A 19,149-nucleotide genomic window follows, 5' to 3' on the forward strand; every position below is an offset into this window, starting at 1 on the left:
GTCTGGCACACACTCTGCCCATTGCCCTCGACTACACACCAGCCTGCACTTCTCCACCTATTACCATCTCGAAAACCCCCGCCATTTCCCACTCAAAATCCCCTCTTTCCTTTGACTGATGTAAAACAGCACCATGTAATGTCAGAAGCCCCAGCCCAACACTTCTGCTACCTGCTCCTCAGTGCTGGAAAGTCCCTCTAAAGGAAGCAGAGCTTTTTCCTCCATGGATAAAGAAAAGGATGAAAATGCAATTACTCTTATAAATGATCTAAAGTGACAATCAGTATGAGGGGCAGATCAGATTTCCTTCTGAGTAGAGATTTTTTAGAAGAGGCAAGGCTGAAGAACTGGAGAGAAGAAGAATCCCGAGATGATTTTCTTAGACTTGAGAATGTTGCTAGGTCTGAATCTGGGCAGACTCCTGATTTCTTTGGGATGTGATGAGGTGAAGATCTAGCCAGGGTCACTCATGCAACCATCAGTTTCCAGAGTGGATACGTTCGTTTACTTACTATGGACTCAAAGGCCACACTACATTTTAACCCAGGAACTTATGCCACTGTGTTCACACATTCTGAGGGATGTTCATGGGTGTTAGGAGAAAATATAACCTATGGTCTCATACGTTTGGGGAAAGTTAGTGTAAACAAGGTTAAACAGCCTATCTTGCTATAGGAATTTTCAGAGTTTTTAATGTACTAACGTACAACTCAAGAGGAAAATAGAAAATACAGTGTTTCCCTAGGAGAGCAGTTCTCGGAGTGCAGTATGCATAACTCAGTGAACCAATATTTTCCAAATTGTCGATGCATGATGGTACAGAATCATAGCTGCTGAAAATATTTATTAAAGTGCTAGACAAGCCAGGCGCAGAGGCTCATGCCTATAATCCCAGCACTTTGGGAGGCTGAGGAGGGTGGATTACCTGAGGTCAGGAGTTTGAGACCAGCCTGACCAACATGGTGAAACCCCGTCTCTACTAAAAATATAAAACAGCCAGGTATGTGGTGCACGCCTGTAATCCCAGCTACTCGAGAGGCTGAGGCAGGAGAATCGCTTGAACCGGGGAGGCGGAGGTTGCAGTGAGCCAAGATTTTGCCATTGCACTCCAGCCTGGGCAACAAAGAAAACTCCGTCCAAAAAAAAAAAAAAAAGCTAGACAGATCAATGGATTTTAATATAACAAAGTGCAAAAAATACTTTGATACGGTTTCAGATTTCAATTACAGCTAACCTTTAAAAAACTACCACTTGTCGAGTTGTAGCATTAAAGAAAAAGAGCCACAATTTTCTAAAAAGACTGTGGATATAGTTCTCCATTTTCCTACTATGTAGCAGCGTGAGGCCAAATTTTCTTCATATACTCAATTAAAACGATCCGTCACAACAGAACGAATAGAGAGTCAGCTATGAGTATCCAGTTATCTTCTATGAATACAGGCATTAAGGAGATTGGAAAAAACTGTAAAACACTTATTACTAAATATTTTTTGGAAGACACAGTTATTCACAAAATGTCTATGTTAACATGTAGATGTTTATTACTTTCATTTTTTAACAAATTAATATCTTTACAATATCTGAGTTTTAATTTCTAACAGAGTATGTATTAGTAGATACAACCCAAATAAACTGATGGTCTTTCGGATCCTTAACAACTTTGAAGAGTGAGAAGAAATCCTTCGAACAAAATGTTTGAGATGCTGCCTTACTGCATTTGATCATGGAAGCTTTTCCACGTGGAACAGCTTAAGTATACAAGGCGTCTTCAAAAAGTTCAGGAAACATGCATATTATTTTAAAACTATGCATGGATTTCCTTATTTTTTTTTTTTTTTTTTTTGCAACAAATAAACTTGTACTAACTTGTTGTAGCATGTCTGAACAGGATCTAGGCTGAGGCTCTAAGAAGGATAAGACATCAGTTTGAAAAGACCCCCTATCAGAGAAACATGAATCCTGCTAAAATTGAAGCAAGAAGAAACATCAAACTTGGCCGGGCGCGGTGGCTCACGCCTGTAATCCCAGCACTTTGGGAGGCCGAGGTGGGCGGATCACAAGGTCAGGAGATTGAGACCACGGTGAAACCCCGTCTCTACTAAAAATACAAAAAATGAGCCGGGCGCGGTGGCGGGCGCCTGTAGTCCCAGCTACTTGGGAGGCTGAGGCAGGAGAATGGTGTGAACCCAGGAGGCGGAGCTTTCAGTGAGCCAGGATCGCGCCACTGCACTCCAGCCTGGGCGACAGAGCGAGACTCCATCTCAAAAAAAAAAAAAAAAAGAAGAAGAAGAAACATCAAACTTATGGTGAAGTTTGGGTGGAAGAATGGCAAAATCACTGATGTTTTACAAAAAGTTTATAGGCACAATGCCCAAAGAAATCAGCAGTTTACAAAAGGATAACTCATTTTAAGAAAGGACGAGGCCAGGCGCGGTGGTTCATGCCTATAATCCCAGCACTTCGGGAGGTCAAGGCAGGCAGATTACTTGAGGTTAGGAGTTTGAGACCAGCCTGGCCAACATGGTGAAACCCTATCTCTGCTAAAAGTACAAAAATTAGCTGGGCATGATAGTGTGTACCTGTAATCCCAGCTACTTGGGAGGTTGAGGCAGGAGAATCGCTTGAGCCCAGGAGGCAGAGGTTGCAGTGAGTCGAGATCGCACCACTGCACTCCAGCCTGGGCAACAGAACAAGACTGAGTCTCAAGAAAAAAGAAAAGAAAAAAAAAGAAGAAGAAAAGATGAGACAACATTGAAGAGGCAGCCTGCAGCAGCAGACCATCCAGATAATTTTTTGAGGAAAATATTCATCTTGTTCATGCCCTCACTGAATACGACCAACAATTAATAAAACAAACCAATAGCCAATATCACAGACATCTCTGCTGGTTCAGCTTACACAGTCCTGGCTGAAAAATTAACACTGAGCAAACTTTTTACTAGATGGTGCCAAAACCATTGCTCCCAGATCAGCTGCCAGTGAGAGCAGAGCTTTCAAGGGAAATTTTTAACTGGTGGGATCAAGATCCTGAAGCATTTCCTCAAAGAACTGTAACAGGTGATGAAACATGATTTTACTAGCACAATCCTAAAGATCAAGCCAAATTCAAGCAATGGCTACCAAGGGCAGAAGTGGTCCAGTCAAAGCAAAAGTGGACTGGTCAAGGGCAAATGGTTGCAAACAAAATAGACATTTTGTTTGTTGACTTTCTGGAGGGCCAAAGAACGGTAACATCTGTTTATCAAGAGAATGTTCTGAGAAAGTTAGCCAAAGCTTTAGCAGAAAAAGGCCTGGGAAGGCTTCACCAGAGTCCTTCTCCACCATGACAATGTTCCTGCTCATTCCTCTCATCAAACAGGAGCAATTCTGCAAGAGTTTCCATGGGAAATCATGAGGCATCCACCTTACAGGCCTAATTTGACTCCTTCTGACTTCTTTTTGCTTCTTAATTTTAAAAAATCTTTAAAGAGCACCATTTTTTCTTCAGTTAATAATGTAAAAAAGACTGCATAAACATGGTTAAATTCCCAGGACCCTCAGATCTTTAGAGATGGACTCAATGGCTGTTAACATTGCTTACAAAAGTGTCTTGAACTTGATAAAGTGTATGTTGAGAAATAAAGCTCATGTGTGTATATGTTTTTTACTTTTTAATTCCATTTTTCCACAACATGTTTTGAAGTTTCCTCATATTCTATGGAACATACAATAGAAAACACAATCTCATGGCATGCTTATACAATTATTCTTTCATGTGCCTCTTCTCCCAAGACATTACCCAGTGAATTAATTAGATGCTGATCAAAGGGTTTCCTCGCAGACTATAGTTTTGTGTTTATGACGCTGGCAGTAAATGCATATGTCTTCTCTGGCAAATGCAGTTGGTGCTGACCTCATCTCTTTAGAAAAGGCCTTAACCTGGAGAATTATTTCACCTAGCAAATGTTATAATTAGTCAAGAGAATGCTCCTACAGCAGATAATCCTTCGCTATGAGATACAGTGACAGTGGTGTTCCAAGAACAGAAAATCTATCATGCTGTTAGCATCATGGCCAGTGTGATTTACTGTTTCCAACAACAAAATCACTGATTGAGGTACATACCTATGCTACAAATTATTCTTTTATAAAATGAACAGAGTAATGACAATTTGTGTTTACAAAAATGGTATGCAAGCCAAAAATAACTTAAGAACTAATTCATATTTCAACCATGGCTTTTTAGAATATAGAGTAAGTCCAATTCTCTACTTGGGGAAAGATTGGAAGTCCCAGTTACAGAATTTGGTTATAAATCTCTTTCTCTTGTCAGGCATCCGAATGACTGGCCAGAAGCCTGTTCTCAGATGGCTATAAAAGATTTTGGGAAAAAGTCAAATGTGTAAAGTGCTGAACAATGATTCCATGCAAAAACTCCCCAAGGAAACTCAGTCCAAATACTATATAGAGCTGGACTGCGGTACAGGCTGTTCAGTCCTCTCATTTTCATTCTGGAATTTGTCCAAATAATAGGAGCCATTAAGTTATACATGTCGTTTTTAAAATGTTCCTCAAAGATGACCAGAATCTCATCTTTGAAAGCTGAAGAAACTCATCTGTTTCTTTTTACCTAAGACGTGAAATGAAATTAGCATATAATCTGCCTCTAGTAAAATTTTCTTGAATAACAATGTTTTTATGGCTATAAATGCTTACTAAGTTTCAGGTCCAGTGCTACCTCATTTAGTCTTTCCAGCAACTCTGTTGGATAAATACTGTAATTATTCCCATTTAACAGATAAGAAAACAGACTCAATTGCCTGAGGCCACCCAGTTTATGGGTGCAGAAGTAGGATTAGAATACAGGAAGTTAGCCCCTCTGAATCACCAAGCCTAATGCTGTCACGCCCACTTGAGATGGATGCATGGACAATAACACGAAATGATTTATAGTATGAGAGTTTGATTCTGTGAGCGAAATGGTGGTTTTGAGCTCCATATTAGTCTTTATTTCACAAAGCCTTCTCTACACTTTGGATGTGTGTTAGGCTCTCTTCTCAGTCCTTCTGTTATGTTCTATACATGGATCACGTGGTCCTATTCCCCACTAATGCTCCTGCCTGCCTACAAACCTCTGCTAATATCATCTCCAACAGCACGTGCAACAGCAATTCTGAATAACTAGAAGAACCAACAAAAGAACAAGCAAAAAGGCATCTACTTGGTACCAAGAACATTAATTTCTAAATAAGTTTCTTATATCCTAGAGAGTATATAAAATAACATAATGGAGTGCAGAGAGAAAACTTCAGCATTTTAAACTTGAAACTATTCAGATTTTAAACTTGAAAATAAGAGAACTTTTCAAGGCTTCACTGACAGTTGACATGTGAATTGACACTTGCATCCTCACCCTGTACATGTGGCAGAAAGCTTGAGTCATATGTGACTTGCCTTGCTTGGCACCCAAAATAACGGTGAGACGCCACAGTCCATGGGGTTAGCCGTGGAGCCCTGAGCTCAACTGAGAAAGTGGCTATTTGCATTGTATTTTCAATTTTATCTCAGCTAATTCTCATAAAATGGACAAGCATCTTCAAATGAGTCCTGCCCAGAACTACAACGAATGCTAATAACAAAGCAAGCACAAATGAACAAGAAAAGAGCAGAGCTTTTACCATGTCTCATATTTTTTTTCAACCACATCATGGGCTAATAACAAGCTAATCAGATTTGACCTGAGGTTTTCGAAAGAGAAAAACACCAAGAACACCTAATAGCATCAAAACTTAGATATATATCCACCGTTCTTATCAACGACCTTTGCGTAAGTGAACATTATGCCTTGGGAAACTGGCCAGTAGCATTTTTACACAGTTTACGAATAACTATATTTTCCTTTTCTTTTCTTTTCTTTTCTTTTTTTTTTTTGAGACAGCATCTCGCTCTGTCGCCCAGGCTGGAGTGCAGGGGCAGCGATCTCGGCTCACTGCAAGCTCCACCTCCCGGGTTTACGCCATTCTCCTGCCTCAGCCTCCCCAGTAGCTGGGACTACAGGCGCCCGCCACCACTCCCGGCTAATTTTTTGTATTTTCAGTAGAGACGGGATTTCACCGTGTTAGCCAGGATGGTCTCGATCAACTGACCTCGTGATCCGCCCACCTCGGCCTCCCAAAGTACTGGGATTACAGGCGTGAGCCATTGCGCCGGGCAAATAACTATATTTTTCGTAATAGGATTGCAAATATGGAGATTTAGAACTTTGCCACTCAAAGTGCGACCTGCAAAAGGCAGCATGAGCACCTCTTGGCAGCTTGTTACAGATGTAGTCTTGGGGTCCACCCAGACCCACTGAATCAAGATTCACATTTTAACAAGATCCCCAGGTGACTCACGAGCACATTTCAGTTTGAGAAGCATGGCTTTAGAACATTTGTCTGGAATAATGTACATCTTAACACTTCTGCTCTTAATTAGTAGTTTTAGACTGATTTCTCTTGAATTTTTGAACTCAAAAACTGACAATTTCTCATATCTGTTTTCAAATGTGCTTCAAAACTATAAACTAGCACCATAAACAAAAAATTCAGCTAAGTAATCAATTTATAACTGCAGGACTAATCCCTTATTCATTTCAGCATACTTAAAATAAATTTTCTGACCCCCATACAATTAAAAACCAGCCAGCCACACCTTAGTCTTTTGGATCTCCATCTCACTTACTTTTGTTTGATCGTCGGCTTTGAACACATGGCAGATACTCTGCCGATGGACGGCGTCTTCCTTAATCAGACAAGCAAAGTAACTTGGGTCATGACTGTTGTGAATCAGTTTGTGAACATGCTGAGGCTTGCACTCAAAGATGCTGGAACAGATCAGGGGATCCCACTGTTGACTTCTCCCTGGCTCAGGTTCACATCTCAGTCCAGAGGGAGAAACGCAAAGTCGGACTTGCTTGGTTACAGGTTCCTTTCTGGAGGACTGCCTGCTGAGTCTTCGCACCTCGGCCACAACCCAGGGCAGCATGGGCATGGTGGTCAGGGAATGCACAGGCAGGGAGCCCACCAGCTGCAGGCCAAAGTCCACCGAGACCTCGTTAGGAAGCGGATGTTTCCTTGCCGTGAATGTTATTGGTTCCATCTTGGGAAGGGTCTGGGAACTCAGCAAAACAGTTACCACTGTTTTTCTGTTTTAGATCAAGCAATCTATTTTACACACTTCATATGCAGAAACCTGGGGGAGGAAACCAGAGGCATTAGAATTTAATGAAGTCATAGCAATAGCTACCTTCAAAGGGCTATTATTTCAGAAGAACTCAAAAGTCTGAAACCCAAATGTAATAAGAGGTTCAAATAAGCTCCTCTGCCTAGAAAGAGCTTTCTCAAAATTGTATTCCATATAAAACCTGATCACGGCATAACTGTCACACTCATTACAGGTAACAAAGAGTCCACTGGGAAACTATTATGAAACATAAGCCTCCTAAAGCCAACAAAGGCCCCCGTGATAGAAGACGACACAGTGCTACTCTGAGAGCATTAAACCTCGTTGTATTATTTAACATATATTTCAATAAATTTTTAAAAGATAGTCAAATTCAGTATAAGTGACTTCCCCAAGAAATAACTCTTATGGGAAGAAATAGCTGCTATCATCACCATAGTCTACTGAACCAGATCAGTTTTAAACAACTGATCTGGGACAAGTAATATCACTTACGATATTAGTTACATTTTAAAAGACTCAGCCAGGTAGTCTAGAGGTTCTGAATCACAAATCCACCTTCCATTAACATGTATTCACTGCCTATTATGTTGCAAACATTGTCTTAAACATTGTTTTATTCAATTCATGTGCTATAAGCTATCACCCCAAGACCTGGCTTCTTCTCATCAACAGATATCAATGTTAGGCCAGGTGCAGTGGCTCACACCTGTAATCCCAGCACTCTGGGAGGCCAAGATAGGTGGATTACCTGAGGTCAGGAGTTTGAGACCAGCCTGGCCAACATGGTGAAACCCCATCTCTACAAAAAATACAAAAATTAGCCTGGTGTGGTGGTAGGTGCCTGTAATCCCAGCTACTCAGGAGGCTGAGGCACAAGAATTGTTTGAACCTGGGAGGCAGAGGCTGCAGCAAGCCGAGATTGTTCCACTGCACTCCAGCCCGGGTAACAGAGTGAGACTCTCTAAAAAAAAAAAAAAAAAAAAAAAAAAAAACTGCTTCTACCAAACCCAAACCCAAACTCCCTCAACTACATTTCTCTGTGTTCTTTCTTTCTTTCTTTCTTTTTGAGACAGGGTCTCGCTCTATTGCCCAGGCTGGAGTGCAGTGGCATGATCGTGGCTCACTGCAACCTCCACCTCCTGGGTTCAAGCAATTCTCCTGTCTCAGCCTCCCAAATAGCTGGGATTACAGGCATGCACCACCACACCTGGCTAATTTTTGTATTGTTAGTAGAGACAGGGTTTCACCATGTTGGCCAGGCTGGTCTCGAACTCCTGGCCTCAAGTGATCTGCCCACCTTGGCCTCCTAAACTGCCGGGATTATAGGCATGAGCCACAGTGCCCAGCCCTTCTCTGTTTTCAACAACCACGTTTGATGTATCCTAACGCCTTCTTGTCCCATTGGATGACAAAACCCTTTTGTTCAAAGCTGAGTTGCCTGTGGGATCTCAAGCCCTATTCTTTTACTCACCTGCTCCCTGGATCTTTAGTCTCTCCTGTATCCACTCCCTTCCCCTGCGCCTGCCTCACTCCCCTAGCATACAGACAAATGCTAAGGTGACACTCCACGAAGGCAGGCACTGCATCTGTCTGATTCACTGCTATCTCCCTTGTGTCTGCCATAGTGCCTGACTCAAAGAAGGGATTCAATAAGTATTTTAAAAGAATAACTGAGGTCTCTCCAATCAAAAAAAAAAAAGATATTTCTTTTGATTTCAAACTTCCCTTGGCCATGGCTCTTTCTCTCCCTTCCCTCCAAGGTAAGGTCTACACTTACTGTCTCCACTTCCTATTGACCATCCATTCCTGGTTTGTAAGCCTGGTTTGCACTAGGGATCCACTGAAATTCTGTTAAGGTTGCCTAGGTCCTCAAGGTTGTAAAATTTAAAGGGGGCTATTTAGTCCCTGACTGCCATTCGCACTGATGAATTTCTCAATCTTGGTCACGCCTTCCTTCTTGAAACTCTTCTGGTTCTCATCTTACCTTTCTGGTTGTTTCTTTTCACATACTTCAAAGGCTTTTTTTCTTCCTATGTTTCATCCTCTCCCCTCATTCTACCTGCTGTTTTGGACAATCTCACCTAATCTTTTGGTGTCAAGCACCACACTCTGATCATCCTGCTGCTGCTGATCAGTGTGTGACTTCTACCACACACTTTGCATATGTTGTCTCCTTTAACCTTCATAACAGCCTCATCCACTAGAGCCCACTATTATGAATTAGGAAACTGAAGCCTGGAGAGCTTGAGTCACTTATCACAGGGGATGGGGGGCAATTTGCACTTGACTCTAAAGCCCATCCCCTTGACTGCTGCACAAGAATGCATCTACCACATACACCCTAATGGTGCCCAAGTGTTCTGCTCCCACGGAAGCCTCCTTCTTGAGTTCCAGATGCATACAGGCCATTAAATATTTCTATCTGGATAGCCTATAGGCTCCTAGGTCTCAATTTAGTTATTTTTAAAGCTAACTCAGTCTCATCTCCCTCCTTCCCAGAATTTTTTTCCCCTCCTATATGCTGTATCTAGGTGAATAGCATCACTGTTCACTGAATCGCCAAGGGGTCATTCAGATTCCTTCTTCATCCTATTGCTACCTCTGACTCCACCATCCACTCTTTCTTTTTTCTCCTAGAGAAAAGGTGGCCCATCCTTCAATCCACCCATCACATATTTCCCGGAGTAACTTAATCAACACAAGATTTATCATGTCACTGCTAAAAAGTCTCTAATAACTCCCCGCATACAATTCTCAGGAATCTGGCTCTGTCTACATCTCCAACTTTATATTCTCCCCTAAAATGACCTCCTTGGTGCACCTTTTGGCTCTGAAGATAGATAACTAGTTATGGTTCCCCATATAAAATGTGATTTCTCATGCCTCTGAGCCATGGAGCGTACTGTTCCTCTCTCCTCAGAATGTAATCCCTGCCACAAACTGCAAAGGGTCTGAAATTTTACCTTACTTGCAAACTAACATGTTAGCCTGCCACAAGTTAGCCTGCTGGTAGAAAACATGAGACTCCTGGGTTGGAGACGAAGGACAATTTATTACTCGGAGCAGTCACAGTAGCCAGACCGTCAGCATTTGTGTTGGTTCCCTGACACCCAATTCCCAGAGGTCAGGTGACATCTGTATCATGGCGGGTTACGGGAAAGGAAGCTGAGTTTAGGGAGCCGGAATATTTTACAGTGGGAAGTACAGGAAGCAAGCATGTCTGCCCTTTGCTGCAGAGAAGACTCTATTTCTATCTTCCATGACTGTTTGCTGTAGAAACATGATGGAAAAGGTAGTTTGGAATACAGGCACTCAATGCCCTGCTCACAAGATGTGGTAGAAACAGGAAGGACCCATGGAGAGTCATCTCCCAACAGTCCCCATCCTTGTCTTCTATTTCCAACTGGTACTTAAGTCCTACTTCAGGCAACTACCACCTCTTTTCTCCAAGGTGTTTTAGCGCACGCATCAGCAGGCGTTTCTGAACTTGCTACCCAACCACCATATTTGAGAGTTTGAATAGGTGTCCCTCAAGAAGACCATAAGCTTCTTGAACTCTTAAGGTTTGGGGTTTCCAAAATCAGTACTCAAATTTTAAACCTTTTCTGAACTGGAACTGAAGTCTATTCTTTTTACTCTATGTTTTTCTGTATAATATATATGCACAATGCTAAGAACAAATTTTTTAATATAATGTGAACATAATTCATAGCTAATTTTTTTTCCAAATGTTCAAGAAATAAAAAATAAAGCAATACTTTATTTACAGCTCAGGCATTTCATGGAATTAAAGTCCCTGACAACACTTTAAAGCACAGCTTCTCCTAATAATGAAAACGGACTTGAAGTTCATATAATCCCATAAATAATGATCTCTCTTTCTCTTTATCCTCTCTCTCACTTACAGGTGAAAAAGACATTAAATGTCTGGATCAACTTCTACTCCTGTAACAGAATCTGTTTCATGTTCTAACTGTTGACAGCTGCTAATCCCAAAACATGTTTAAAGAAGCACTAGAATTATTACAAAGGATAAATCTGAGCTCTATCAATTATTTTAGATGAAGCAGTTATTAATATAGTGGCAACAAGCATAGCAGAATTACATTCAATTTCCTTCTTAGAGTATAGATGTACACAGTACAAAAATAACTCAGTCACTTAAATCAGTTGATAATAATCAGTCATCAAATGAGTCCTGCCATTTCACTGACGAAACTATTTGAATGCCTAAAGTTTTTGCTTTTCAACCAGCTGTAGCATGTTCTTAGCTTCTCTGTAAAAGGTAGATTAGACCTTAGCACTGTTCATAAACTATCAACTAATAGGTTCTACCTCCAACATAGCCATAATTATTTATAAGCAATTCAGATTCTGCTAATATAAGATTCAGGGTAACTTAGATCCATCCGGTGAGTTTCTACATTACTTGTCAATAAAAAGTTCCATAACAGAGATAAACTATGTAAATAATATTAGGGATTTGGTGCAAAAGTAACTGCAATTTTTGCCATTAAAAGGAATGGCAAAAACTGTAATTACTTCTACACCAGTTTAATATTAACAAACCATTCGATTATTTTTTAAAGCCATCTCAATCCACATTATTTGTACTCAGCATTTGACCATTCTTTAAGCCCCAAATAGAACCTCCTATTCCAAGAACTCTTATGTCTCATACCCTTAGCAAGAAATACTGTGATTCCAATGAGCTTCTAGTGATGTTCTTGTTAGTAGGGTAGTCTGTATACATGCCCTATCCCTCTACAGAGAACCTTTGTATTCTGCACAACTCCTACCTAGCACAGTCTTTAAACATAGTAGCTACCCAAGACACAAAGATGTCCTTTATTAGAACAGTTTCAATAATCTTGTTAATGTGTCCTGCTATGCTACATACCTCTGGCAGCATACACTTAGAATCATAAAATTTTAAAGTTAACAAGGTCCTTTTTAGGCCATTTAGAAATTTCCCTAATATTTGAAATGAGGCAACTGGATTCTGGAAAAGTTAAGTGGCTTGTCCAAATTTAGTGACAGAATGGGGACAATCCAAGTCCCTGACTCCCATCCAAGTGCTGCAGAGAACCCCAACTTCCTCATGGAAACACTTTCAAGTGTAAAGTTGAAAAAGCAAGTTACTCAGCTTCTCCAAATCTTGTTTATTCTTATAAGAAAATGGAACAAGATCATCCCCAAGTTTTCTTCCATCTCTCAAATCTGGCAAATCTTATTTTCATAATGTATAATACCAAATGTCCCCAACATTGTGTGGGGATAGAAAGCTGCTCCCATTTTCCCTTCAAGAACAAAAATGTGGGGGAGGTACATGAAGAAAGGATGGGATTTATTGATCAGGAAGTGAGAGAAGCAAGGGTAGGCATTAGTAAGCTGCTTATTGGGAACCCCCTTTCTTCCTACCCCCCCTCCACTCCTTCACAGCAAACCACAGAGAGCAGGATGGGGACTTTCCAGTAACTAACAATACAACAGCCTGTGCAGTTTCAGCCCTCACCTTCTCAGAATCCTGGTGGCAGCGGGGAGGGAGAGAAGAAAGGATGAATGGAGGGGTGTTAGTGGCCTCTAGCTCTAGGCCAGATTAGGAACTGGCCAATATTGATTAGCTGTTGGGGACACCAGAATGGACAGAAAGTCCCCAGGCGGCTACTCACATTGCTCTGTGAATCAGTGGTTTAACTTCTCTGTTCTTTATGCCAGATGGAGTGGGCAGGCACCTGAACAGAATTATACTGCAACCTGAAGTGCTCTAATCCCATGCAGTAGGCTCACTGGCCTGGCTACACTCTTCATCCACTTCCTCCACAGGATGCCACCCCAGTGGGAGCAGCGTGTTCCTCACCCAGGAATCCTGCAGGGAGCAACCACCCTTGGAGCAGAGGCTGTTTCACCATCGCATGGAGCTCCTGAAACCGGTGGTTCTAAATGTTTTCATCGTCGAGGATGCTTTAGTACTGGGGTGTGCCCCTCTGATTTGACCTGTAAAGTAATGATGCTTTTGAATGACTTCTTTCTCATGTAAATTATTGTTATTATTTGAGACAGAATCTCACTCTGTCACCCAGGCTGTAGTGCAGTGGCGTGATCTCAGCTCACTGCATCCTCCGCCCCCCGGGTTCAAACAATTCTCCTGCCTCAGCCTCCCTAGTAGCTGGGATTACAGGTGTGCGCTACCATGTTGTACCAGTTGTATTTTTGGTAGAGGGGTTTCGTCATGTTGGCCAGGCTGGTCTCCAACTCCTGACCTCAAGTGATCTGCCAGCCTCGGCCTCCCAAAGTGCTGGGATTACAGGCACGAGTCATATAAATTAGAGCCAACTCGAGGCTAGTCCTTTAGAATGGCACTGTCACTTCTTATATTCTCTTCATTGCACAGGAAAAAGGGTGGGAAATGGGGGAGGGTCCTAGCTGGCCCTCAGAGATTATGTATAACCTTCCCACCTGCAGGGTTCCTTTAAGTTATTCTGCTAAAAGTAAAAAGAATAGTTAGCAGCACATTATCATCGTGTGTTTATTAACTGATTTAACTTACAAAATGTTGGACAATAAGGAATATTATCATTGAATAGTGGCACAGAGAAGTGAGGTCACCTGCCCAAGGCCATACTATAAGAAGTGGCAGAGTTGGGATTTGAACCCAGGCCCTTTGGCTCCAGAGTTTTCTTGCTCTTAACCTCTTTGCTAGAGTAATATCTGTTGACCACCTACCACTTCATGGACATTTTACATTCATGATCTTCTGTACGTTCACAATGCTGAGAAGTAGGTTTTGTCATCCTCATTTTACCAAAGGGTTCCCTCACTAATAAATTGTGAAGGTGGGATTTGAATCCGTATCTGTCTTATCCACATACTTCTGTTGTTTCCCATAGATATCCAAAGAGCCCATAGATCTTTAGATGGGAATAACCCTCAAATATCTTTCTAGTGGATTAGCTAGGTTGTTCTATCTAAATTTTGCTTGGCCTCAGCAATCTAAACCTAACATCAAATTATACTCTAAAGATATAAAATAAACAAACATAATAATAGCAATAAATAATATTGAGTGCTCACTGTGTACCAGGCACTGTTTTCTAAGCACTTCGCATATGTAAATTCACTAATTCTGACAACGAACCCATAGGGCTTACCTAATTCAGAAGTTTAGATTTGCTGATTATATAAAATGTGCTGTTAAATAAATGCATTGTCTTTTTAAGAGAAAAATAGCTGTTGCTCATCTCAAAGGAGATAAGCACACTCAAAATTAAATGCCTCTTTGTTGGTGCTACAATGCATTTCCTACGTTCTGCACAGTTTCATAGAAACCTTCATATCAAGAGTTTTTCAGTTGACCCAAATATGACAAATCTTTTTCTAAACATCTGAAATCTGAAAAGGGACATATTGCCCCTGCATCTAAGACCTCATCAAATGGAACTTTTGGCTTAGAAATGTCAAAAACCTGCTGGGTGCCATGGCTTACATCTGTAATCCCAGCACTTTGGGAGGCCACGGCAGTGGATCACGAGATCGGGAGTTCGAGACCAGCCTGGCCAAGATGGTGAAACCCTGCCTCTACTAAAAACACAAAAAGTAGCCGGCCGTGGTAGAGCATGCCTGTACGCCTGTAGTCCCAGCTACTCGGAAGGCTGAGGCAGAGAATCACTTGAATCTGGGAGGCGAAGCTTGCAGTGAGCCGAGATCACGCCACTGCACTCCAGCCTGAGCGACAGAGCAAGACTCCATTTAAAAAAAAAAAAAAAAGTCAAAAATCTTGAAGATGAAAACCTTCATGTCTTTCATGAAGAATCTGGTTTAAAGATCTTTTTTATTGGAATATGGGGTTGGAAAGGAAGAAAAGTCAGTGAAGGAAATTGTAAGGTAATGGTTCTAACCGAAAACCTAAATCCTTCGTCACCACTACAGGGATACAAACCCCAGCACTACTCGGCTGCTGAATGGACTCAGTGGCACGATCACGTTTCACAGCAACCTCCGCCTTCCGGCTTCAAGCCATTCTCCTGCTTCAGCCTCCCAAATAGCTGGGACTACAGGCACATACCACCATGCCAGGCTAGTTTTTGTATACCTATATTTTTGTAGAGACAGTTTTGCCATGTTGGCCAGGCTGCTCTCAAACTCCTGACCTACTGGTGGCCAACAAAGCAGGCAGCTATGGTACCTACTCCAGGCACCAAGACAACTGAAAATGCTGCTGTGAACACAGAAGAGGTAACAGCCATGCTGCTTGGTTCAGGCTCCCCACTGCTTGCCATGGTACATCCTAGAAGATCCTAGAAGATCTGGACCACAAAGGAGCCACCCACCCACATCTGGCTCTGCACAGGGGTACATCTCATTGTGATTGCAGACTTCCTTGTCAGAGCTGCCTTCTAGGGAAGTGGGGGACAGGGATTATTATCAGCTGGATAATGAGGAAGAAGGGGCAAGCTCTATTGCTTCCGACTTGCACGTTTCCTCCTAATACCCACTAGTGTTTTGACAAACTATGCCTTATGGGACTCCAGGTCAACACTGCATGACTGCCACCCAACCAGAAATGTTGTCATGGTGAAAAGGGGAAGCCCCAGCACTCTCAGTGGGGTAGATAACAATAGACTATGACAAGGAGACACGTTTGCAACATTTTCCTTTGAAAACATAATGTAATAATTTATAACTACACCAGTGATTTTTTTTCCTGTTCTCCTGGTTTGCAAATGACTGGACAAATCCACATCAAAGAAATGATTTTAATTATCACCTGATGATTTTATTTCCTGCTTTGAACCACTTAGTCCCTTCCATGTCTCCTTGCACTCAATATTGTTAGAATACTCTACTTGTGTTCACTTCAGAAAATATCCCCTAAACTCTTCTTTTTTAAGAGATGGGATCTCACTTTGTCACCTAGGCTCCACTGAGGTGGCACAGTCATAGCTCACTACAGCCTCGAACTCCTGGGCTCAAGTGATCCTCCTGGCTCAGCCTCCCAAGTAGCTGGGACTACCGGTGGGTGCCACCACCCCTAGCTCATTTAAAAAATTTTTGTAGAGATGAGGTCTCAATATCTTTCTTGAACTCTTGGGCTCAAACGATCCTCCTGCCTCAGCCTCCCAAAGTGTGGGGATTACAAGTGTAAGACACTGCTCCTGGCCTAAACATTTTATATGATACCTTTTAACTCACAGCTGTGGCTACTATCCAGTAGCGACATGTTATGTCAATGGTTACTTATAGATAAATCTGGAGAGAAAGCACTTGTTGGGGTCTTATTTTTCTATAACATGCCAGAAAAAAATAACAGGAAACAGGCAGACTGTGAGACTATGATAGCATCCAATTTCAAATCGTTGTAAAACACCTGTTTACAAAAGCAGTTAAACCTTTACTATGTAAACTCTTTTATGCCATGTCCTTATTCCTTAAGACAGCTCCTAGGAAGTTGATGATGATGCACACTTCTTTCCCGACCAAGAGAAGCCATCTCAACTCTAGAAAAAGGTGCCGAACTCACCTGTTCAGGTATTCCTAACTCACGGGAGTGACAGAACACGAAGAGTCAGAAATGTAAAAAGTCGTTCTGCAAGGTGGATTCTCAGTCTCTGGGAGCAGCTCTCCTTTCATTCTTCCACCCCAATCCCTCCCACATACAGCTGACTTCCAAAACACAACAAAAACCAGAGGTGGCCATTCTCCAACTCCTACCAATCCCAGTTCACATCTAGAGAAGAAATTTCTGCCCTCCTAACCAAGGGTTTTGGACCAGGGCCTCTGCATTCAGCTTAGGTCCAATGCAAAAAGTTCAGAAGTTTGAACTTGTACGGAGAGCTGAGTTTCTTGGGTGTGACCTATTTAAACCAGGTCATTTTTAAATGCTCTTTCAAAGTCTGGTTTTATTAATAAATGAAATCATCCCATCATAAAGGAAACAATGAGAAATCTATGAAGTGAAAACATATCCATTAATATGGGGCATCCTGAAAATTAAACTGTTTGGTGGAAGGAACAACCATCACTTTCAATTTAGTTTTAAAGTAACTTCCAGAGAATAACCTATGTTAAGTAAAATCAAAACAGGAAAAGTCACATCTAGGTGGATTTCAAACAAAATGATACCTCTTTGAAAAAAAAAAAACAAAAACAAAACCTAATGCCTGGTGAAGTTTGAGGGGGTCTCATAATCACAGAGCCGTCAGGAAGCGGCTAGAAACAATTCAGAAGGGTTTCAAAATGACTGGTACAGGATGTGCCCATAGAAAGAAATGTTGCGCGCACTGGTGGAGCTGCCAAAGTTACAACTGCAAAGTACCCTGAACTTTTAAAGGGTGGCTTGGGGTCACTCTGACCACACTCTTCCCAATGTGGTCGCCTTGCAAACACGCTAGCCCTCGAGATATTTGGCGGGAGGGGGGAGGGGAGAGATGCGCGGACCAGTGAGCGGGTGGGGGTTGGGGGAGAAGCCGGCGGAGCTCTCGGGTCGCTACCAACATCAAGGTTTCGCTTTCGCCCAAGGGCGGGGGGGGGGGGGGTTTGGGGGACAACGAGATGGCAATGAACTTCCTCCCCCGAGAGACCCCGCTGGCGAGGCCAGCAGGAGCGTCCGTGCACGGCCAGATGCCTTTCCCTCCGCGGCCAGGCGGGGCAGGGGCGTGCTGGGGGCGGGGGCGGCCGCGATGCCCCAAGAGAAGCCAGCGGGGTGGCCAGGTCGAAGCCCCGGAAGGCGCTTACCTGTGCCGCGGCGCGCTCAGAGCCCGGGGCCAGGCCGGGACGCGCAGGTGCTTGGGGGCATCCTGGGGACTGCCTGGGCGGGCCGGGCGTCCATCGTGCCGGGCTGGCTGCGCTCTTCCCGCCGCTGGGGGCCGGGAAAGGGGCTCCCCTCGGCTCTGCGCCCGTCTCTTCTCCACCCGGCTGAGGACACAGCGGGTCCCGCGGCGGCGGCAGCAACAGGCACCGGCGGACTGTGGCGGCACCAGGAGCAGCAGCCGAAGAGGAGGAGGAGGAGGAGGAGGAGGAAGAGGAGGAGAGGAGGAGGAGGTGTCTGCGCGCGGCTCTCGTTTCCTCCTCCCAGCCTGGGCGAGCGCGCGGGAGGCGAGGAGAGGACAAGAGCCGGGATCTCCCCACTCGGTCCCCGGGGAGCTGCGAGGGGGACTCGGTGTCCTCCTCCTCCCCACTGCGCCGTGCGACTGTGCCCGGGCACCACGGCCCGGACGGGCGAGTCACACGCGAGCAACAGCTGCTGCACTGCGGGTCCGCCGCGGCCTCCCTCCCCTCTTTGCCACCCCCCGCCCCCAAGCCCGCGGGCCATCCTCAGCCAGTGTCTGTAGGGGAAATGGGGGGAGGTACTCGGGCCGCCGCCCCATCCAGCCGCCTGCGCAGGATCTGGGCACAACGTTTCCCTGGGGAGACGGGGGCGCGGGGCCCCGCGCGTGATGCAGGCCCTCGTGGCGGGATGTGCAGTCGCACACCCTGTCCTTGGCGGCCTATTTATAGCAGGTGGCACTGCCCGCCGCTCGCTCGGCCTGAGTGGCTCTCAGCAGGTGGCACTGCCTGCCCGCTCTCCGCGCTCCTGAAGGAGCCTCGCCTCATCTGCACCCTCCCCTTCTCCCTCCGAAACGGACGTGGTGGAAACTGCACACAACATGGGAGGCGGAGGCCGGGGGACGACCAAGCCACCTGGTTCTCCCCCGCCTTACTCCTCACCCCTTCCTTGGATGATGGCAGGGGATGAATTGAGGCACGGATGCCCTATGGGGTGCAGGCATGCAAGGCAGGAAAATCAGGGACTCTGGGAAACAGCGAAGGCGAAGTGCCCTCCCGGGATTAAAACACCAGGAAACTCCATTTCTAACCAATTGCGGGAGTGACGCAGAGCCTGGATTAGGCGCTTTTTCCTGCCCCGCGCGCCCGGCACACGCGCAGGAACACACACACGCACAC

The 19,149-nt window shown here is 44.0% G+C and overlaps 1 protein-coding gene across 2 annotated transcripts in view; it reads right to left on the reverse strand.

Moving 5' to 3' along the window:
• The window catches only part of TBC1D1 (TBC1 domain family member 1), a 238,601-nt gene extending 220,416 nt beyond the window's left edge, over positions 1-18,185 (reverse strand). Inside the window, exons 1-2 of one of the 2 annotated variants that reach the window (XM_008017655.3) lie at positions 17,941-18,185; positions 6,703-7,212 (exon numbers count right to left, since the gene is read on the reverse strand). In XM_008017655.3, coding sequence (XP_008015846.3) covers positions 6,703-7,119 — 417 coding nt within the window. In that variant the 5' untranslated portion in view covers positions 7,120-7,212; positions 17,941-18,185. The remainder of the gene's footprint in view (positions 1-6,702; positions 7,213-17,940) is intronic. The other variant, XM_008017657.3, reaches the window with a different exon arrangement.
• Positions 18,186-19,149: the final 964 nt, after the last annotated feature.

The sequence above is a fragment of the Chlorocebus sabaeus genome, chromosome 27 (assembly GCF_047675955.1).
Source record: "Chlorocebus sabaeus isolate Y175 chromosome 27, mChlSab1.0.hap1, whole genome shotgun sequence".
In the NCBI taxonomy this organism is placed as follows: Eukaryota; Metazoa; Chordata; class Mammalia; order Primates; family Cercopithecidae; genus Chlorocebus; species Chlorocebus sabaeus.